The 23,535-nt window shown below is 48.5% G+C and overlaps 1 protein-coding gene and 1 non-coding gene across 4 annotated transcripts in view; one reads left to right on the forward strand and one right to left on the reverse strand.

The window, feature by feature from the left end:
* Window positions 1–12,547, reverse strand: part of CLMN (calmin) — a 119,768-nt gene extending 107,221 nt beyond the window's left edge. The window contains exon 1 of one of the 3 annotated variants that reach the window (XM_029064090.2): window positions 12,334–12,547. In XM_029064090.2, coding sequence (XP_028919923.1) covers window positions 12,334–12,415 — 82 coding nt within the window. In that variant the 5' untranslated portion in view covers window positions 12,416–12,547. Of the gene's footprint in view, window positions 1–9,990; window positions 10,046–12,333 lie in introns of those variants that run through there. The other 2 variants (XM_029064080.2, XM_029064091.1) reach the window with 2 other exon arrangements.
* A 7,224-nt stretch (window positions 12,548–19,771) lies between these two features.
* Window positions 19,772–19,909, forward strand: LOC114816592. Its single transcript, XR_003764388.1, has one exon. It is a non-coding gene; the product is annotated as a small nucleolar RNA SNORA7 (small nucleolar RNA).
* The last annotated feature ends 3,626 nt before the right edge of the window (window positions 19,910–23,535 follow it).

The following is a 23,535-nucleotide window of genomic DNA, read 5'->3' on the forward strand; positions in this document are numbered from 1 at the left end:
TCCCTGGTTTCCAAAGACGCTGCCATTTGTTGTTTTTGGTACCTGGGTGTACAAGAAGAGCTTAACTTCCAGAGGGGGAATTGAGAGACTGATTCTTCTCCCAGAGCCAAGGCTTCATAAAGACCGTGTCCTAAGGAGACAGTCGAAAACAGAGACAGGCTTGATGTGGGGAGAACCCAACACTAATGCAACGAGGATCCATCCTTATTAGAATACAATAGAGAATGGTCATGCTGATCACACATCTTGATTCTGTCACATGCAGCCTCATGGATAGGACCTTACTGACAACTATGAAAGAAACTATCTATAAATAATCCAGCATTCCACATTTCTCTCAAACCTTTTCTTTCCTCAGACCATAACTCATGCCAACTAAGGTGCCAAGATTACTGAAAGAAGCAGACTTTTGTTTTCTCACCCTAAAAATGCTTTGCAAGAGCTGAGGGGGAAAGCAGTTAAGTAATTTTCCACCAGGTAAAATAATAAGGAGACACTATCATTATTATTATTATTAAAGTGAGATATTGCCTCACTTTACTGGTTTCTTCCAGAGAATTCTTGGGGATAATTAAGATGATTCGGGGAATAAATATTGAATGATTATGATTCCCTAAGAGCCAGTAGCAATAGCTTCATATCAAAGAGTCTTTTGAATGACAGAACCTGTGGAGTTAGAACAACTCTATTGTTTGAGAGACCAAAAAATAGTTGATCTAGCCAAAGTCACATTTCACTCCCTCTGCAGGCACATCATCCATTGTCATCTTCAGAATTTTCACCCAAAGACCCTAACAGTGACCTTGACCCTTGGATGAAATGGCTACAATCAGGATAAACCAATCAGACCAATAAAAGTGAACAAACTCTTTATTTCCCCTATCCGCTCTCCCCTCTGTCTATGCACTTGGCTGTGTAGTGATGGCATTTATTAAGCGCTTACTTTGTGCTGAACATTGCTTTAAGCGCTGGGGCAGATACAAGGTAATAAGGTTGTCCCACATGGGGCTCACAGTCTTTATCCTCATTTTACAGGTGAGGGAACTGAGGCACAGAGAAGTTAGGTGACTTGCCCGAAGTCACACAGCTGACAAGTGGCAGAGTGGGGATTCGAACCCATGACCTCTGACTCCCAAGCCCGGGCTCTTTCCGCTAAGCCGCACTGCTTCTCTATATCCCTTAAACACGTTGATACCCAAACCAGCCTTGCGGAACTTTGGTAAATATTCTTTTACTTTACTGTTTCCCTTGTCCCTAATCTATTTTAATGTCGGTCTCACCCGGTAGTCTGTAAACTCTCCGTGGGAGAGATTGCAACTACCAGGTCTGTTGTTTTGTACTTTCACAAGCAACTTACTACAGTGCTGTTCACGCTGTAAGTGCTCAATAAATACCATTTTTTATGGTATGGCATTTTTATTTGTTAAGCACTTATTATGTAACTGCACTGTACTAAATGCAGGGGTAGATATAAGATAATCAGGTTGGTCACAGTCCCTGTCCCACATGGGGCTCACGGACTTAACCCCCGTTTTACAGAAGAGGTAACTTAGGCACAGAGAAGTTATGTGACTTACCCAAGGTCATGCAGCAGACAAGTGGCAAAGCCGGGAATAGAATAGAGGTCCTCTGACCTCCAGGCCCGTACTCTTTCCACTAGGCCACACTGCCTCTCTACTGATCGACTGAGACCATCAGGTCTGTTTGAAATTAAAGTCAGTCAAAGCCAGTCAGTCAATCAATCCATCACATTTACTGAGCACTTACTGTGTGCAGAGCACTGTACTAGGTGCTTGGAGAGTACAATATAAGACAGTTGGTAGATACGTTCCCTGTTCACAAGCTCATCTTTAGGTTCTAGCTTGTTATGGGCAGGAAATATACATGCTATTGTTACAGTGTACTCTCCCAAGTGCTTAGTACACTATTTTGCACCCTATAAATGCTCTCTAAATACAATTGAATGAAATAGAATGGAATGAATGAACCCGTTTAGAGTTGTCAGTCAGCTGAATCTGTCCTGAAACCAAAGGCAGGCAATACCAGCAACAGCTCAAAACCCTCCCATCTGTTTCCTTTCTTAGTGATCATTTTGCCTGTGAGATTGAACACTGGGATCAAAAGGTATCAATTAATGTCAGGAGTGGGCAACTACTTTACTCAGAATATCCCTTGCAGAATTTTGAGGCTGCCACTAAAGCCTTCCCAGTCTTCAGGATGACACTAGGTTAAGCAGGGAGGAGGAGGGAGAGGGAGGAATACAGTACAAAAAGAACCATGGAAAAATAATAATAATAACAATAATAATAATAATGGTATTTGTTAAGTGCTTCATTCATTCCATCTTATTTATTGAGCGCATAATGTGTATGGAGCACTGTACTAAGTGCTTGGAAGCGTATAATACAACAATAAAGAGACAAATTCCCTGACCACAACGAGCTTACAGTCAGGGGTGGGGGGGATAGGGGGACAGGGGAGACAACCTTTAATATAAATAAGTAAAGCTCTGCACACGGTGTGATCAATAAATACTATTGATTCATTGGTTGGATCAACCATTCATTCATTCAATAGTATTTATTGAGCGCTTACTATGTGCAGAGCACTGTACTAAGCGCTTGGAATGAACAAGGCAACAGATAGAGACAGTCCCTGCCATTCGACGGGCTTACAGTCTAATCGGGGGAGACGGACAGACAAGAACAATGGCAATAAACAGAGTCAAGGGGAAGAACATCTCAAAAACAATGGCAACTAAATAGAATCAAGGCGACGTACATTTCATTAACAAAATGAATAGGGTAATGAAAATATATACAGTTGAGCAGAAACCATCAGTCTGACTCAGCAACGATTTTGCTTGTGATCTTCATTCACAATCCTAACTTTTCTTAAATCAGAGAGGAGCCACATCTGTCCAGATACTCTACTAAGCACTGGGGTGGATACAAGCAAATCGGGTTGGACACGTCCCTGTCCCACATGTGGTTCACAGTCTCAATCCCCATTTTGCAGATGAGGGAACTGAGGCACCGAGAAGTGAAGTGACTTGCCCAAGGTCACACAGCAGACAAGAGGCAGAGTAGGAATTAAGAGTCCAGGTCCTTCTGACTCCCAGGTCTGGGCTCTCTCCATTAGGCCATGCTGCTTCTGCAGCCACATCAAGCCACATCCAAGCACAGCAAGCCACAATTTCCTGAGCAGTGGTGAATGGAGGTTACTGGCCGTACCCACAGTCAACCTAAAGCTAGGATGAAGGCTCCATGGGCATAAGTGGCGCCCACAAAATAGATGGGCAGCCCAAATCTCTCCCATGAGCCAGATTTTGCTCATCTCCCGTTTCAAAGGAGTTAGGATTGTGAATGAAGATCGCAAGTAAAATCACCGCTGAGTCAGATCGATGGTCGATCCACCCAATGAATTGAAAGTGTTTATTGATCAAACCATGTGCAGAGCACTCTATTAAGTGCTCTGGCAAGTACAACACAATATAGTTAGTAGATGTAATCCCTGCCCAAAAGGAGCTTTCAGTTTACAGAGGGAGACAGTCTATAAAATAAATTACAGTTAGGGTAATAGTAGAGTATAAGGCTATGTACATAAGCGTTGTGGGGCTGGGGGGGAGTATCAAACTGCTGAAGGGATGTGATTTTAGGAGGGTTTTAAAGGTGGGAAGAGTGGCGGACTGTCAGATATGAGGGGGAGAGAATTCCAGCCCTGAGGGAGGACGTGGGCAAGGGATCAGGGGTGGGAAAGATGAGATGGAGGTACAGAGAGTAGGGTGGCATAACCAGCCCTGTATTCTGTCCCCAACATTGAAAACAGGGGGCTTGGTGATGGTTTGTTTGATGGTTTCCCTCCAAGACATCCATCCTCACGGGTAGAAATGTACTCCTAATTTTTCCCCCTAGTAATCCACCCTGGCCTGGTGCCCCATAAATTTATCCAAAACCTTTCTTGAACCTTGAGAGGAATCTCTCTTATGAACTTTGCTCCAAATTCTCCCCCAGTAACTAAACACAAAAATCAAGAGGCTCTAGTAAACATCTTTATCAGATCCCAGCTTGGAGGGGAAAATCTTCCCATCCAGGTCGGCTGTGCTTTAAAAACTCCTCCCACTGGCCAGCCCTCTCCTCTCCCAGGTAGTCTGTAGCATTAGCTTGGCAAAGATTTTATAAAGCAGGCAGAGATCCGACACCAAACAATACAGAAACCAATTCCTCATTCCTCAGCTAGCAACCGACCTCTCTTTCTTTACCCTGTAGTTCAAAATTAGTGCAATTCCCTTCATCCTCTTGAAATCTTCATGCTTAGTTTAAAGAGAGGGTTAGATCAAATCCAAAAAAAACCTCACAGCAAGCTGAGTTTCCCATTAAATCCTACTGAATAGATCTTTGCTCTCAAGATCTGGCACCGTCTCTCTAATGAGACCACAGCACTGTAACCCTTTCTGCCTAGGGAATCACCCTACGTAAAAGTCCTGAGTATTTTCTCTTTCGGAAAACGCTGATAAATAAGCTGTTGCTGTGGCTTTTCAAAACCTCTAACTACAAAATAGGTGAAAGATACCACTCTGCCGTTTCCCATCAAATATCCAGTAATTAGGAGGAACCGAAAGCAGACTTGAAACACTCCCTATCGTTTCAGTGACCTGTATCCCTGAATTGAAATGGAAAGAGGTTAAAAAAAAAAGAAACCAAAATAAAACCACCAGGTACGATAAGGCTGCCGTTCATCAAGGCATTTATGACACCACTGACCACATTATAAAGTGGTGACTTATGTTTTACTATTAGGGACTAGAATGATAGGAATTCTCAAGGGCATCCTTTTGTTCTCTTTCTTTCCTTTACTCTTTTCTTTTCCCTATTTTTTTGCTGCTCTATCCCTAATCTGAGAGCATCAGAACTCTAAAACATCACTTCTCCCAATTAACTGCTTCATAAATCTCTTAACTACTCATTCACTGGCCTTTCCATGATGATTTCATCCAAAGTTATAAATGAAGGAACATTGCATCTGGTCCCTACTTAGAAGAGAGGACACCCCAGGATTACCAATCCCGATGCAGATTAATCAAAAGTGTTACGGACTTGTTTGTTGTTTTTAATCCTAGTAAAATCTGCATCAATAACACAAACTGGTGAGGCTGAACTGTCAAATGAAAAACCAAACAGGATTCTGGTGGTCTACCTTTGTTTAGCTTCACAACGTAATCTGAAGCTAACCACAGTTTCAATAAAAATGATCTATCCTGCAAGAATATGCATCTTTAAGATACCTTTTTTTAGCAGCGCTGAAAACACAGGGACAGATAATGTCAGCACTGCCAACGCAAAGAGGAAGATCGCACAACTGTCTGATGAGTCTAGGACTTCCCAAAGAGTGAAATCCCATTACCCAGAGCCTCCTAATCCACCTTTGTTTAAAGGATCCGTTGCAACAGTGGAAATAGTCTCAGAGAAGCAGCATGGCCTGGTGGACAGCACACAGACCTGGGAGACAGAAGGACCTGGGTTCTAATCCCAGCTCCACCACTTGTCTGATACGTAACCTTGTGCAAATCACTTCACTTCTCTGTGCCTCAGGCACCGCATCTGCCAAATGGGGATCAAGACTGTGAACCCATGGACAGTGTCCCATCTCATTATTTTGCATCTACCCCAGCATTTACCTGACACATAGTAAGCTCTTAAAAAATACCATTAAAAAGGGAAAAAAAAAAAGATTAACTGTTCATTAACCCAGTTCTTTGATTTTTTTGGTAGGCACAGCCCGGTGATTAAAAAAAAAGCACATCTGGAAGTTGTATGTATGAGGTTGAACTCTCACTAACAACTTATCATGAATGAAATGGGAGCAGTGTTTACTGTTCATCCACATCCCAACATCCTTCCCTCTTAACCACAGGTCAGTGGCTATAAGCAGATTTCCTTCTTGCAAGGAACAAACACGTGACCCGAATTTTGACTGTCAGGACCTATTTCACTTATGAGGTTGACCCAACATCCAAAGTCAGCCCACAAACCAAATTGCACAGGGCTGTCACGGGCGTGGGGGTCAGAAGAAGCTGGGTTCTAATCCCTGCTCTACCTTAAAAAAATGGGGATTAATAATAAGAATAACGTTGGTATTTGTTAAGCGCTTACTGTGTGCCAAGCACTGTTCTAAGCACTGGGTTAGAGACAAGGTAATCAGGTTGTCCCATGTAGGGCTCACAGTCTTCATCCCTATTTTTTTTTTTTACAGATGAGATAACTGAGGCACAGAGGAGGTAAGTGACTTGCCCAAGGTCACGCAGCTGACAGGCGGCAGAGCCGGGATTAGAATCCACCACCTCTGACTCCCAAGCCCATGCTTTTTCCACTGAGCCACGCTGATTAAGAGTGTGAGCGCAGCGTGGGACAGGGGCTGTGTCCATCCTGATTAATTTGTATCTACTCCAGTGTTTAGAACAATGCTTGGCACATAGTAAGTGCCTAAAAAGGACCATAATCATTACTATTACTATTGTTAAGAACGTACAGTGGTGTGCATAGCTGAGCCATTGTGACTTTAGACTAAGAAGAGGGTTTAGTATGTCCTCTAGACCCAAAGCCTGTTGTAAGTAAGGAGCGGGTCTACCGACTCTGCCGTATGGCCCTCCCTCACCACCTGTGTGACTTTGGGCAAGTCACTTAACTTCTCGGTGCCTCAGTTACCTCATCTGTAAAATGGGGATTAAGACTGTGAGCCCCATGTGGGACAACCTGATTCCCCTGTGTCTACCCCAGGGCTTAGAACAGTGCTCGGCACATAGTAAGCGCTTAACAAATACCAACATCATTATTATTATTATTGCTCTGCTCACAGCAAGTGCTCAATTAAGACCATCGATGACATCTTCTCGGAGCACTGTAAAGTCACACTGTAAGCTTCTTGTAGACAGGGAACATGTCTACCATCTCTCGTACATGGCACTCTCGCAAGCGCTTAGTACAGTGCTCTGCACACAGTACACACTCAATATATTCAATTGACTAATAGATTGATTGACTTTTCCCTAACTCTCCCCAAGTGGTGTGCTAGTTTACCCAGAGGGCTGGCCACAAACACAAATGCACCTAACAAGCTCCATCACTCCTTTATCATTCAGCAACTTTTAGGACCAGGTATGCTATTTTTAAGTAGAAGAGACATTCTATTAAAAGCGTTTTTAAAGAGAGAGGATATAACAGCAGCAAGGGCTTTGAGTCGCATCACGGAAAAGCAGGAGAGAGAATGGGAGTGGTCTGTGATGTCACCTGAACCTCAAGAAAGACAGCCTGCTCAGGGACGCTCAAAGACTTCCACCGTCCCCAGGGTGTTGCCTTTCCTGTTGGACCCCCCAAATCACCCCTGAGGTTCAGGAATCACTTTATGCCCCTAACACCCTTACCCTTTCAAGCAGGCACCAGAAAACATTCATATAGCTCATCCTCAAAGAGACAACTAGGAGAGGAAAAAAGTCGAATCTAGCCATGCCTAGGCATTAAACTGGTAATTGCAAATCCCAAAACAAGTATGCCTCAGAAGCATGCCCCGGTGGGTTTATTTGGGTTCAGCCTTTTCTTCTGCGGCAGAAAGTACCATTTCAAAAGAAATCTTCAAATGAATCTTTAATTGCACATGCAATTTGTTGAAGCCAATTCCCGCTAGTGGCTGTATGGAAGCAGCCCACACTGTAATGAGAAAAATGTTTCCAGGGCAAAGGCGAGGCAACTTTCAACTTCTCAACGTCTACCGAAGGCTACAGCTCTGGTTGTCTTTGTTTCGAGGGATTTTTCAGTACTTTTGAACTGCAGCATCCTATAATGACTTCCAGGCAAGGCATTTCCTACTGCTTGCTGCCTGATGAGAGGCTCTTTGACTAAACCCACTGGGAACTGGCTGTCAGGAAATGGACAGCGTTATACAGTACGGATGATAATCACTGGGTCGGTCACTGGGCCCAGAGGGACCAGATTGGTCAGGGTTCCCAAGTGGCCACTGCTAACCAAAAGTCACAAGTTTCTGCTCCCGTTTCAGAGCACTGACCCATGGCAGCTCCTATAAATCCTGAAATTCTATCCTGACCCAGTTTTATGGACTCTAACTGGGGAATTTAGAGCTGATGGAGCCTGCTGGGATTCCAAGACCATTTTTTTTTTTTTTTTCTGGATGCCAAATCGAAAGGAGGATTTTCCTTCCGTACTTGAAGTCTAGCTGGAGGCAGTCCAACAATGTCAAAAAGTGGCCCAAAACAAAAATCTGGCCCATCCTCTTATCGGTCAGTCGTACTCACTGAGTGCTTACTGTGTGCAGAGCACTGTACTAAGCGCTTGGGAGAGAACAGTTAACAATATAACAGACACATTTCCTGCCCACCACGAGCTTACAGTCTAGAGGTGGGGTTTAGAATCTAGGGGTTCGTCTTGCATGGCTAAATTCTGGCAAACTGATGCGTTAGTGCCAAGCACCTGATCCAAGGGGATTTACCGAGTGCCTTCAGGATGCACAGCTATGCACTAAGCCCGCTGAGAAGCAGCGTGGCCTCGTGGTTAGAGCCCAGGCCTGGGAGTCAAAAGGACCTGGGTTGTAATCCCGGCTCATCCACTTGTCTGCTGTGTGACTTTGGGCAAGTCATTTCACTTCTCTGGGGCACAGTTCCCTCATCTGTAAAATGGGGATAACGACTGTGAACCCCATGTGGGCCGTGGACTGTGCCCATCCTGATTCGTTTGTACCTACCCCTGTGCTTAATACAATGTCTGGTACATAGTAAGTGTTTAAGGAATACCGTTAAAAAAAAATAGAGGCAAAAGGCACGGTGCCTGCAACGGGTTTTACCACGTTGCCACGCTCACAGGATTCCTCCCGCTGACTGAGCAGAGATCGGTGAGTGAGATAGAGAGGCCTCTCCAGTCCGGCCCCCTGGGCAACCTCTGCTCCAGGTAGAGGCTGGCTCGCCTTTTGGAGCCAAGCCCTCAACCGCGGAAGAGATGACTATGACAGTGTTGAGTTCATCTAGGGGTCCAGCAGGTCAGGGGGTGTGTGGCTCAGGCAGATCTGAATATTGGCCAAGATGCTGTGCCTCGTTTTCCAGGACAGGAGGGATTCCCTCGAGATGGATTCTTTGTTCTCCCAGTTTTCCTAGTGAATCCCAATCTGGTGGTCGATCTTAGCTGGGTCCTGGGACCACAGGCCAGATGAAGGACAGGAAGGCTTTTAAAATTTGAAGGGCCCTGAGCCCTTTAACAACCACGGCCAGATGGCTGAGCTGCGAAACAATTTACCAAATGATGGCTCGCTGTCCTGTTCTGAAGCAGGAGTGACTCCAAGCAACCGATACTCATTGCCTCAGTTTCCCTATCTGTAAAAAGAAGGGCAGGCTGATCCACCTGGATTTTGGCGCTACTGGATTTCATGTTCCAAAGGAAAAAGTTGCCACCTAGATAGGAAATTTTGTTATAAATGGCAAATCCTGCCGCTGAAAGCAAAACAACTGTCTTTTCGCCTGTCAGATTGCCTATTCCCTTTCCATATCACATTCTCCATTCAACACCAAACTGATCCCTGCGTTGCAGGCAGACTAGAAAGCCTCACTTTGCTGTGTCTCCATTCCCGAGTGCTCTATAAAAAGTGATTCCAGTGACATCATAAACTCAGGGTATCGTGGGGTCTCCAGGAGTCCACATGTACCAAAAAAAACGCACTCTTCCGGGGGACTTAACCCCAGGATTTCCCCTGATCCCTTTCCTTGTGGCAAACTCATCTCATACACACCAAGTGTTTAAAACCTCCCTTCAGCCCTGCTGTACCAACCCACCCACGCACAGCACTACGACAAAATCAGGCCTGTTCAAATCGACAGCAGCTGCTTCGTTCCCGCCGGAGCAGACGGGAGCCGGGATTCCTTTCCACCACAAACGTCTCCCAACCGCCCCTCTCCGAGGGGGCCCGGCGTCCCACCCCTCCGACGGACTCTACCTGGGCTTGACGAAGCAGGCCTCCTTTCCGGAATAATCATTCCGTTTTGCCTCCCACTCCCTTCCTTCCCCCATCCCCTATAGGTCCCGAAGCTGCAGTCTCTCAGACACGGGCTTGAGCAATGTTTCTGAGGGCTGGTTCGACCAACATGACAGGGATTGGGCGATTTTCCACCGGTGTGTTTGGGTAGTCGCAGTCAAGTCCCTGCCCCGCACGGTACGGTTGGCTGTACCAGACTTGGCAGGCAGGTCTCTTTGGCGTTCCCCCGGGGGGGCGGTGACCAGCAAACGGATTGAGCTCCTGGGGAAGAAAACACTAAAATACAACAACAGATCAACAGCTGGGAGAGGATAAGGAGAGAAGGCCAAGTCCTGGCTTTACAATCGCCATACCCCTAGCTACCTGTACTACCTGCTCTCCCTACCTTTCAGGTCGTGGGCCTGGAACCGTGTTCCGGTCTGATTATCTTGGGATTATACCATAAGAAAAACATCACTGTTATGTAAATACAGACCGAGGCATTCGGGAGCTTGACACCCTATCCCCCAAATAACTTTTCTTTCGGGTAAAAGAGTATCAAAACAATGAGAGAAGAGCTCCAAGTCGGCAGAGCACTTAATCTACCCTGACGCCCCCGAACCTACTGCAGACATTTTCACCCTTCAAGCGAGATCTTTATTTTACCCCAATTATCGGTGAAGATTTGTACGATACGGTAAACACATCTCGTATTCCGCAGCGTTAAAGATGCACACCGCACCTAGTAACTCCCCCCTCCCACCGCGCCCACACGAATACACAGTCCTCACCAACCCGGCTGGGGGTTGGGAAGGAGGGAAGGGAAGCAAATAAAAGTTCTGAGGAAACCTTTTATCAGCCCTGTAATGTTTAAACTTTACTGCACACATTCTGCTTGACTCCTGAGCAGACCTGCCCTGGGGCAAAAGGAAAAGCACCCGCTAGAGAGAGGACATTCCCCTCTCCAAGCCTGTCACCCATTTCTTCAAAACGAGCCAGTCACCCCCTCTCTCTTCCCTCCACCTTGCACAGACCCTTCCCGTCTCTACTGATCTCCAGGAGATCTGGGGTTGGGAGAAACACAGGATTACTGAAGGGTTATTAGAAAACCTCTGGGGTTAAAGCCCTGGCTGTAAATCCAGCTAAGCCTGCGGTTGCCTACTGATCTGCCCCTCACTTTATCACTCCTCAAGACTTGCTCAGCGCTTCACGTACAGTGTGAGTGTGTAAGTGTGTGCATGTTCGTGTAGTGGCCTTGCTCCCCAAGATCAGAACCCCAGCATGTGGGGGCCCCGGGAGCTCAGCGACTGTGTGTGTGTATGTGTGTGTTCAGTGTCCCTCCTCCCCAAGATCCGTAGCCTGGCATGCGGCCCACCCCCCCCCCCCCCAGCCGTATGTGTGTGTGCGTGTTTGTTTGTTTTGGGGGGGGGCCTATTCCTGCAGGAATGTGGCCGGATTGAGGAAGAGGTGGAACTCCCTCTGCCTGATACCAGCAACCTACTGGAAATGGGCGGGCTACTTTTCCCAGGCCCTCCAGGACCAGCTGTTCCTTTTCTCATTCATTCAATCCCCTTCTCCAGCCCAGCCTGCTTCCCGACCGCGATGGGGGTCCCAACCCCCCGGCTCCCAGCCCCCCAACCCTCCCCAGCCCCCCCCCCCCCCGGTGCGACCTGCCCCCATTTGGGGTGGGAGGGGATGCCGTCCTTCCCGGGAAAAGGTCCAGGACCTGGAACTGTCCCCCTGTCCCTCTCCCCACCTGCCCGCCTTCGGACCAAAGCCGGGACAGAGACAGCCCCCCTCCCCAATCGGGGCTGGGACCGGCAGCGGGACCGAACTGGGCTGACTGGGGGTGGGATGCTGGGATGCTGGGAGGGATGGGAAGGATGGGAGGAATGAGAGGGGGCTCCTGGGCCGGACAGGGGAGGGGAAGGGGGCTCCCCATGGTTTCCGAATAGCAGCCCGGAGCGACAGAGTGAGGGGAGAGGGGGAAAAGAGGGAAAGGGTAAGGGGGGGAGGGGGAGGGAGGGAGGAAGAGGGGGAGAGGGAAAAAGAGGGAAAAAGGGAAAGGGGGAGAGGGAAAGAGAGGGAAAGGGGGAGAGGGAAAGAGAGGGAGAGGGAAAGAGAGGAAAAGAGGGGGAGAGGGAAAGAGGGGGAGAGGGAAAAGGGAGATGGGGGGGGGGGGGGAGGAGAGGATCCCTTGAGTTTTCGACCCCTTTAAAGCCCCGGCCCTACCACGTCCCTAATCAAATACAGGTTGCCTCTCGCTTTTGCTTTTTCCTTCTGGAATTTTTTTTTTTCCCTTTCCTTTTTTTTTTTTTTCTTTACCTTGGAGATTTTGAACTCGGATGTCGCTGATCTGCCCGATCAGCTCCTCCCGCTGAAACCAGTCCCATTCGTGCCCTGCCATGGAGGGGAGGGGAGGGGAGCGGAGCGGAGCGCACAGCGGAGGAGGAGAGCGGAGCCCGAGCCCCGAGCCGAGGAGGCGACCGCGGGCTCAGACACCGGCCGAGGAGGAGGAGGAGGAGGAGGAGGAGGAGGAGGAGGACAAGAGGGAGGAGGAGCAGCCGGAGGAGGAGGAGCGGGCACCGGAGCGGGCACCGGAGCGGGCACCGGCCCCGGCCGGGGAGAACCGCTGCGGGAGGAGGGAGAGACCCGGTCCCGGGCACCGGAGGGGAGGCGACGGGACGGGAGACCGGAGGGGACGGCAGGGGAGGAGGACGGAGGGGAGGAGGGAGGAGGAGGGAAGAGGGAGGGGAGGAGGGAGAGGAGGGGGAGGGGGAGAGGAGGAGGGAAGGGACGAGGGAGAGGAGGGAAGGAGGAGGAGGGAGAGGAGAAGGGGAGGGGGAGGAGGAGGGAAGGGAGGAGGGAAGGGGGAGAGGAGGAGAGAGCGGAGGGAAGGGAGGAGGGAGAGGAGGGAAGGGGGGAGGAGGGAAGGGGGAGAGGAGGAGGGGAGGGGGAGGGAAGGGAGAGGAGGGGGAGAGGAGGAGGAGGGGGGAGGAGGGAGGAGGAGAGGAGGAGGAAGAGAAGGTGAAGGGGACAAGAGGAGGGAGAGGAGGAGGAGGGAAGGGAGGAGGTCAGCCGGCCCGAGGGTAAGCGAGGATCGGTCGTCAGCGGGGGATGCTGCTCCTGGGGGTCGCGGGGTCGGGCAGTCCTGGGAGGGGAGAGCGATCCCTTTCCGGGGTCCGGACAGCCCAGGGGACCGGACAGTCGGCAGCCCCGACTGTTAGTGGGCTGGGGGCGGGGGGGGGGGGGGGGAGAGGGGACGATTGTGACGTGGCGACCCCGCGGGGGGCAACGTTGGGCCGGGCCCCCACCACCCCCTGCACCCCCTGCACCCCCTGCACCCCCTGACCCCGGGGACCCGGGCACGCAGACCCACCGTAGCCCCTGGCCGCCGCTGCTCCACCTGCCTCTCCCGCTCCTGCCGCTCCGGGGGGACCCTGGAGCTCCTCCCTTCCAACCAACCGTGGCCACAACCCGGACAGAAAGCGTGTTTCTCATGGAGAAACACGCAGGCCTGCTGCACGTGTGCCGTGGTTCCGTGTGCGAACGTCTGTAGGTGTACATTTGGGCCTGGACTCCTCTGTCGCTTGGCCCCCTGTGCCCCCTCGCACACCTGCGCGTACCAGCCCCTGTCTAGATGTGCACCTCGAAGGATATAATGTTGTCCTGTTTCTGTTTTCTTCGGTTTCGCTCGGCTGCCTCCCCAGATTAATAATAATAATAATAATAATGTTGGTATCTGTTAAGCGCTTACTATGTGCAGAGCACTGTTCTAAGCGCTGGGGTAGACACAGGGGAATCGGGTTGTCCCACGTGGGGCTCACAGTCTCAATCCCCATTTTACAGATGAGGGAACTGAGGCACAGAGAAGTTAAGTGACTTGCCCACAGTCACACAGCTGACAAGTGGCAGATTAGACTGTGAGCCCGTCGTGGGGCAGGGATCTTCTCCATCTGTTGCCCAATTGTCCGTTCCGGGCGCTCAGTCCGGTGCTCTGCGCATAGTAGGCGCTCAGTAAATACGACTGAATGAGTGGACTGCCCCGTCTGGATGTACAGGTTCTTCCCTGGGGCCGGGAAAACGACGGCGCCTGTAAACGCGCATGTTTCCCTGTCCCTGGCGTGGCCACTTTAATAATGTTGGTATTTGTTAAGCGCTTACTATGTGCCGAGCACTGTTCTAAGCGCTGGGGTGAACACAGGGGGGATCAGGTTGTCCCACGTGGGGCTCACACTTCATCCCCATTTTACAGACGAGGGAACTGAGGCCCAGAGAAGTGAAGTGACTCGCCCACGGTCACCCAGCCGACAAGTGGCAGAGCTGGGATTCGAACTCATGAGCCCTGACTCCAAAGCCCGTGCTCTCTCCACTGCGCCACGCTGCTTCTCGTCCTTCCTCCACCTGCATGGGGCTGGGGGTAGATAATAACGTTGGTATCCGTCGAGCGCTTACTAGGTGCGGAGCCCGTTCTGAGCGCTGGGGGAGATCCGGGGTCATCGGGTCGTCCCACGTGAGGCTCCCAGGCTTCACCCCCATTTTACAGATGAGGTCACCGAGGCCCCGAGAAGTGCAGTGACTCGCCCACAGTCACCCAGCTGACAAGTGGCAGAGCCGGGATCCGAGCCCGGGTCCTCCGACTGCCAAACCCGGGCTCTTGCCACTGAGCCACGCGCCTGTCTACCTTCAGTCGGATTTACCGAGCGCTTACCGCGTGCTGAGCACTGTACTAAAGGATTGGAAGGTACAATATAGCGATAAAGAGTACAGTGTTCTGCACATAGTAAGCGCTCGATAAATACTACTGAATAGAGAGAGATAATCCGTGCCCACCACAGGCTTATATCTATGGCCGAGTTGTGCTTTCCAAGCGCTTGGTACGGTGCTCTGCACCCGGTAAGCGCCCAATAAATACAAGTGGATGGATGAATGAATGAACACACCTAACTAACTGGACCTACGTGCTCATGGACGTGTGCCACAGTCCTGCGAGTGAATGTCCGTACGTATACGTCTGGCCCCGGATCCGTGCGTCTGTGGACGCACACTGGTGTATTCACGTTCAAGCGTTTGCCCCTGGCCCTGGCGTCTGCCCCGTCCACTCATAGTCCGGAGCCAACGGTCTTCTGGTTGGGGACCAAAGTTCGTAGTCTGATTTCAAACAACTTCCCATATCCTCGAGCCAGTCTTTTAAAAATCGCTGCAGGCAGCAGATGCCGATGCCTCGGAGGCACACGCGGCAAAGGTGCGAACGATTGAAAAATGCCCCGCCGAATCAGGCGGTTGCCGTGAGCCGATGACAAACCCAAGGGAAAAGGAGATGATGTCTCAGCTTACACCAGAAAAGCCATTTTTTTAGGTAGTTGTTAAGCACTTATTACGTGCCAAGCGCTGTGCTAAGCCATGGGGTAGATACAAGGTAGCGAGGTTGGATAAAGTCCTTGTCCCACATGGTGCTCACAGTCTTAACCCCCACTTTACGGATGAGGTAACTGAGGCAGAGAGAAGTGACTGTAAATTCACTGTGGGTGGGGAATGTGCCTGTTTATTGTTATTATTGTACTCTCCCAAGTGCTCAGTACAGTGCTCTGCACGTGGTAAGCCCTCAATAAATACAACTGAATGACTAAATGAAGCAGCAGAGCTGGGATTAGAACCCACACCCTTCTGACTCTCAGGTCCGTACTCTATCCACTAGGCCACGCTGCTTCTCTGTCCAGTCATCCAACCAATATTCACACTGGCAACACAGAGCTAAAACTGTGACAGGATCCTGTTACTTAGGCGTCACACTGACGAAGAACTCGCTGACGGATAAGGAAGGAGAAAATGGAATCAAAATGGTCAGCTCATCCTTTCGGTGCCTGACGTACAATATGGCAGCAACCTTCAGACCAAACTAAAAATTCAGAGAGATGGAGTGCGGTCCAACCTCCTCTACCGCTGTGATATCTAGGCCGCACCCAGTCATCACATCTGGCTTCCTGAGCAGTTTCACCAGCATCATTCACAGACCACATTCAATATAGTAATAATAATGTTGGTATTTGTTAAGCACTTACTATGTGCAGAGCGCTAGTCTAAGCGCTGGGGTAGACACAGGGGAATCAGGCTGTCCCACGTGGGGCTCACAGTCTTCATCCCCATTTTACAGATGAGGTCACTGAGGCCCAGAGAAGTGAAGTGACTTGCCCACGGTCCCACAGCTGACAAGGGGCAGAGCCGACATTCGAACCCATGACCTCGGACTCCCAAGCCCGTGCTCTTTCCACTGAGCCAATGGCAAGATCGAATCATGAATGATAGAGTCCTGGAATACAGTCGCGCTCCCAGCATGGAAGCTTTGTCCGCCTCAGCACGGCTACTTTGGCAGAGACAAATGAAGAAAATGAGTGACAGCGGGACACCCAGATAACTGAAGAGCTGGAATTGGCAAGCCAAAAGTAAGGAGGGCGTGGTAAAAAAAAAAACCTTAGGCAGTGCTGCCTCCCAGCTGAAAATTGGGAGTCAACTGCTGAGATGAGACCAACAGAGTAGAGTGCTGTCAAAGAAGGATCCATAAGGACTGAGAGAGAGAGAGACAGAGACAAAGAGAAGCAGCGTGGCTCAGTGGAAAGAGCCCGGGCTTGGGAGTCAGAGGTCATGGGTTCGAATCCCGGCTCTGCCCCTTGTCAGCTGTGGGACCGTGGGCAAGTCACTTCACTTCTCCGGGCCTCAGTGACCTCATCTGTAAAATGGGGATGAGGACTGTGAGCCCCATGTGGGACAACCTGATTACCCTGTATCTCCCCCAGCGCTTAGAACAGTGCTCCGCACCTAGGAAGCGCTTAACAAATACCAACATTATTAAGAGAGAGACAAAAGTCTAGTTAGATTTGTGAGTCCCATGTGTGCATCCCGTTTATCTTGAATCTACCCCAGCACTTGATACAGTGCCTAGATTGGTTCTCTTCAAGCAAAAGCTTCATTAGGAATGAGTGAGTGAGAGAGAGAGGCCAAAGTCTACTTAGACTTGTGAGCCAAATGTGTCCAACCAATTGTCTTGAATCTACCCCAGCGCTTCGTGACTGGCACATAGTAAACGCTCAGCAAGTCTTGTCTTACGCTCTCGAGTCGTTTCAGAGCCGTAGTGACACCACGGACGCATCGCTCCCAGAACGCCCCGCTCTCCATCTGCAATCGTTCCGGTAGTGTATCCGCAGAGTTTTCTTGGTAAAAATACAGAAATGGTTTACCGTTGCCTCCTTCCGCGCAGTAGACTCGAGTCTCCGCCCTCGACTCTCTCCCGTGCCGCTGCCGCCCAGCACGGGTGAGTTTTGACTTGTAGCCGATGGCCTTCCGCTCGCTAGCCACTGCCAAAGCTAGGAATGGAATGGGTAGGCCTCTGCTCAATTCTCCATCCCATAGTCGAGACGGGTAGAGTACTGGAAACCCTCCAGGTGCAACCCTGAGAGGGGATTTAGCAAGTACCATTAAAAAATAGAAAACAGCTTCAGATTCTGCAAACATTGAGCATGACAGCAGCCTGTTTGCATGCACAGTATGGCCGCAGCGAAGCAGCGTGGCTTAGTGAACTGAGCACGGGCTTGGGCGTCAGAAAGACCTGGGTTCTAATCTCAACTCTGCCACGTGTCTGCTGTGCGAGCTTAGGCAAGTCGCTTCACTTCTCTGGGACTCAGTTACCTCATCTGTAAAGTTACCTCATCTGTAAAGTGGGGATTAAGACCGTGAGTCCCATGTGGGACAGGGACTGTTTCCCACCTGATTAACTTATATCTACTCCAGTGTTTAGAATAGTGCTCGGCACACAGGAAGCGCTTAGGTAGTACCATAATTCGTTCATTGGCTTTTTCAGCCATATACGTGCGGCTGAATGTGACCAAGTCCCTCCCCCTGGCACTCCCAGTTCTTTGTACAGCTACGCCACCAAACAGACCTTATGAATGGATGTGTAAATGGCCACCCACTAACTAACTGGCCCAGGATTGTGTGGGACAAACCAGCAGCTCTCGGTGGCATTTTGCCATCTCCCGGTTCTTTCCAGCCTTCAGCCACCCACCCAGAGCTCCTCTTTTGCATAGTATCAATTTTAGTGAGGAAGAAACAAGGAAACCGGTAACTCGTACAGAGTCACCGAATGAGTCACCAGTAGGGCAGGGATGAAATTTCCACAATTCCCGTCGGCGCGTCTCATATCTGATGGTTCAAGGGTACCGTATACAAAGCTCAGAAGGAAGTGGCCTGCTACCAGTGATTTTACATATATCGCATACGCACCCGTCCGTGTAAACCAACGTTTATGGTTGGTTCGGGGTTTATTGTGTTCATAGTCCCTAATAAAGCTTGATATAAACTAGAGTGTCGATTGTTTATTGTGTTCATATTTCTTTGATTACGTAAGTGATTTTTCACCTAACTCTGTTCCGTTTTGACCCTGTTCCCAGCTCAGCCTCTATGATTGATCTTTTATCATTCCCAAAGGATTGTGTTGCCTGTTAATTTTTAAGATCAACTTTCTGACTAGAGAAAACTACCCTTCCTCCCCCACATGAGATCATCTCAAGTAAAATGAGCCTTCTAACAACATATGTGGATGGGGTATGTAATCTGAGAGAACTTTTTCAGGATAAAATGACAAATCTGGTGAGTGAAATAGTGGGCCCAGGAAAAGTGCAACACTGATGTCTTCAGAAGTGATTTAGAATGCTTAACATTTATGGAGCATCAGCTACATGCTGGGTCCAGTACGTCATCCATCAGACAATCGATCGTATCTGTTGAGTGCTTACTGTGTGCCGAGTATGAGGTAAATATCTAAGGGTCTAGAGGGTGAGACTAAGTGCATGGTTGAGACAATAGGGAGGGAAAATAAGTCGGGAGGGATGAGAGCCTAGTCCAGGAAGGCTTCCTAAAGGAAAAATGCTTTTAATAATAATAATGTTGGTATTTGTTAAGCGCTTACGATGTGCAGAGCACTGTTCTAAGCGCTGGGGTAGACACAGGGGAATCAGGTTGTCCCACCTGAGGCTCACAGTTAATCCCCATTTTACAGATGAGGGAACTGAGGCACAGAGAAGTGAAGTGATTTGCCCACAGTCCCACAGCTGACAAGTGGCAGAGCCGGGATTCGAACCCCTGACCTCTGACTCCCAAGCCCGGGCTCTTTCCACTGAGCCCTGCTTTAGTAGGGCTCTGAAGATGGAAGAGTCCTCCTCTGTTGCATAAATAGGAGGAGGGAGTTCTAGGCAGGAGAATTTGAGCAAGGGGTCAACGGTGGGTGAAGCGAGAACAATGAACAATGAATAGGTGGGTATTACAGGAGCTAAGTGTATGGTCTAGTTCCTAGTGAAAGAAGAGCAAGGAAAAGCAAAGGAGAGAGAACTCATTAGGCCTCTTCAAGAGGAAGAGACCTCGTTAAGGTTGTGAGATTTCTAAAGCAAGGATTAATAGTCAGGAGTCTGTCGAGTAGCGATGGCAAAGTTTGGTAGCTCTTAAAGATCAAATTTCACAATATAAATTTACTTCCTGGAAATGACAAATTTTACACCAGGTTAAGCTGTGGCCAAATTGGCCGTTGTGACCTTATGACTTGTCTCTGTGCCCTTAAAAAAGTCACTTGCTATTTAACCCACCCTCAGCCCCACAGCACTCTTGTTCATATCCATAAAATATTTTAATGTCTGTCTCCCCTTCTAGACTGTAAGCTCCTTATGGGCAGAGAACAGGTCTACCAATTCTATGTTATTGTACTCTCCCAGGTGTTTCTCTCTCAGGATTGCATCTGGAGAGTTTCCAGTACTCTACCAGTCTCGACTTTGGGAGGGAGAGTCAAGCAGAGGCATACCCATTCCATTCCTAGCTTGGCCAGTGGCCAGCGAGTGGAAGGAAATCTGCTACAAGTCAAAACTCATCTGTGCTGGTCAGCAGAGGCATGGGAGAGCGTGGAGGGCAGAGACTCAAGTTTACTGCACGAAAGGAGGCAATGGTAAACCACTTCCATATTTTTATGAATTAATGTTGGTATTTGTTTGTTAAATGCTTACTATGTGCACAGCACTGTTCTAAGCGCTGGGGTAGATACAGGGTAATCAGTTTGCCCCACGTGAGGCTCACAGTCTTAATCTCCATTTTACAGATGAGGTCACTGAGGCACGGAGAAGTGAAGTGACTTGCCCACAGTCCCACAGCTGACAAGCGGCAGAGCCGGGATTCGAACCCATGACCTCTGACTCCCAAGCCCGGGCTCTTTCCACTGAGCCACGCTGCTTCTCTTTTATGAAGAAAATGCTGTGGATCCATTACCAGAATGATGGCAGATGGAGGTGGTTTTTCTGGGAGAGATGTGCCCATGGAGTCGCTCTGGGTTGGAGACAACTCAGTGACATAGGACAAGCTAAGACCCAGGTGTTTAATACAGTGCTCTGCATACAGTAAGCATTCAATAAATACCACTGATGGATTGATATCTACACCCAGGCAGTCCTTTGTCCAATCAATTAATGCAGTACTGAATGCAGTATAAATGAAATTAAATTAGGCGGTGCAAAGATGTCAGGATGAACTATCAGAATATGTTACTAAATATGCGGTAGTGCAAGGAAGAGTATTGGCCTAGTGGAAAGAGCGCTGACCAGGGAATCGAAGGACCTGGGTTCTAAGCCCAGCCCTGCCACGTGACCTGCCATGTGACCTTAGGCAAGTCACTTCACTTCTCCGTTGCCAAATTGTACTTCTCAAGCACTTAGTACAGTACTCTGCACAAAGTAAGCGCTCAATAAATGTGATTGCGTAAATGAATGTGCCTCAGTTGCCTCATCTGCCAAATCAGGATTCAAAAACTGTTCGCCCTCCTATTTAGGACTATAAGCCCCATCTGGGACCCGATGATCTTGTATCTGCCCCGGTACCTAGTACGGTGCTCGGCACAAAGTAAGTGCATGACAAAAACCATTGTTATTATTATTATCATTATTGTTACTAAATACAAAAATGTTCACGTGGTTTGGGGGCTATCATAACTTGGACCGTTGGAGATTAACTGGGGAAGACTTCCTGCAGTAGGTGAGATTTTAGGACGATCTTGACATCATGGCTGTGACCTGGAAGATTTGAATGGGGAAGGTGAGAGGGTTGGGGCTGGATAGGGGTACAGAAAGTCTTCCAGACAAGAAGAACCAGATGAGCAAAGAGTTGGAGACCCGAGAGTCCAGACCCTTTAGACTGTAAGCTCGTTGTGGACAGGGAATGCGTCTATCGATTAGGTTATATTCTACTCTCCAAGTTCTCTCACAGTAAGCACTCACTAAATACCGCTGATTAATTGATTGATTGATTGACCAGGGCACAGGTACAAGACGAGCTTGGTAGGAGCAAAGATTGCAAGCTGAAAGTAGAGGATGAAGGATATCAGTGTGGAACACGGGGAAACTAATAGAAAGCCCTGAAACCAATGGTAAGGAGTTTTTGCTTGCTGTAGAGGAACATGGGCAACCGCTGGATGCTTGGTAGAAAGAAAAGGCGTTTGCCCAGTGACATTATGGGAAGATAATCTGTGCAGTATTGTAGAATATAGACTAAACGGAGGAGAATCTGGAGATGGGAAGACCTACGCGAGCTTGTTACGGGGAGGCAAAGTATTGTACTCTTTCAAGAGCTTAGTACAGTGCTCTCTACATAGTAAAAACAATGAATAGCATTGATTGATTGATTACCTGTGATTTGATGAGAACTAGAACCATGGTGGGGGCTCTTTGGCTGGAATGGAAAGAGTAGTTGGGACCTGAGAAATATTTGGAGGGAACAACTGCTAAGATTTAGCTGATTGAATGTGAGAGCTGAAAGACAGTGAGGACCTGGGTCTGTCATCTAGACGGCGGGCTTCTGGGATAGGGAGGATGAGAGTTTTATGGCTAGCGATGAGAAAGTTGGGAGAAAGAGTGGGTTTAGGAGGAAATGAGAAGTTCAGTTTCAGAGATCAATCGATCAATCTTAGTTATTGGTCGCTTACTGAGTGCAGGGCATTGTATTAAGCACTTACGAGAATACAGTATAACAAAGTGGCTAGGCACGTTCCCTGTCCACAATAAGCTCACAGTCTAGAGGTAGCTTACAATCTAGATACATTGATTTTGGGGTGCCAGCAGGACATCCGAATGGAGATGTCCCAGAGGCAAGAATAACTGTGAGACTGACTTAGCTGAAAAGAGATCCAGAGAGGTAAATTTAGGTAGAGTTGTATATATCTGTATATATTTTAAATATCTTTATATATTGCATTGTCTTGTCATATGCCATCAAGTCATCTCCGACCCAGAGCGACACCATGGTCCCATCTCTCCCAGAATGCCCCACCTCCACGGGCAACTTGAGTCTCCGCCCTCGACTCTCTCCCATGCAGCTGCTGCCCAGCACGGGTGAGTTTTGACTTGTAGCAGATTGCCTTCCATTTGCTAGTCACTACCCAAGCTAGGAATGGAATGGTTACGTCTCTGCTTGACTCTCCCTCCCATAGTCAAGACCGATAGAGTCTTGGACAGGCTCCAGGTGTGACGTATATATATCTATATATATATATATATCTCTGTCTATCTACCTATAGAGAGAGATCTGAGATATATGTATATATCTGTAACTGACTTATGTATTTATTTATTTATTCATTTATTTATATCAGTGTCTATATCCCCCTCTAGACTGTGAGCTCACTGTGGGCAGGAATGTGTCTGTTGTTATATTGTACTCTCCTAAGCACTTAGTACAGTGCTCTGCACTCAGTAAGTGCTCAATAAATATGGTTGAATGAATGAATGAATTTGGGAATCATCTGCAGAGCAGTGCTAGCTGAAACGGTGTGAGCAGTTGAGTTCCCTGATTTTGGGGGGCTGGTGGTGTTGATGGCTTTGCATCATAGGTTCATGATCCTTTCCATAGCTTCTCTTCCACAAGGATCGCTGCTATGATTATAGCACCTCAGTCCATTCCACAGATACCAGAAATCTTTGGGACTGCAAAAGTTTTCTAGGTTCCATCTGGCTACCCGAAATCTCTAAGAGAGGATCCATAACATCGAGGCCATAACTGCCCAGATAGTTTTTTGAGTTTTCCGGTTAAAGGAGTTGTCATGGCAGCATGTTAGCTTGAGCAAGGCAGTGGGTCAATCTCCTTCTTCAAATGCCACCAAGTTGTTTCTTTACCCGCAAATTTTTCTGAGCACTACATGGCTAGAAGGAAAGTCCAGCTATTTTTACACTGTGATAAAGTACTTTTTTTTTTGCAAAACCATCAGTTAGTGTGGTAAACTATTTAAATGAAATGCAAACCCCTAGGAAATGATCCACTGGATCCATGTAAAAAGCCCAGTGTTTTCTAGTTTTTAATATAAAACACTTCATCTTGCCAGTTTAGAAACCCCCATACCATGCTGTCTCTGAAGAGAAATGTATGGTTTTTCCATGGCTGCGTAAGAACTGGAAAAACAGTGCTAGCCTGTTGGGAAATGATCCATTAACCATTCACTTCTGACGAGCA

This window comes from Ornithorhynchus anatinus, chromosome 1, assembly GCF_004115215.2.
Source record: "Ornithorhynchus anatinus isolate Pmale09 chromosome 1, mOrnAna1.pri.v4, whole genome shotgun sequence".
NCBI lineage: Eukaryota > Metazoa > Chordata > Mammalia > Monotremata > Ornithorhynchidae > Ornithorhynchus > Ornithorhynchus anatinus.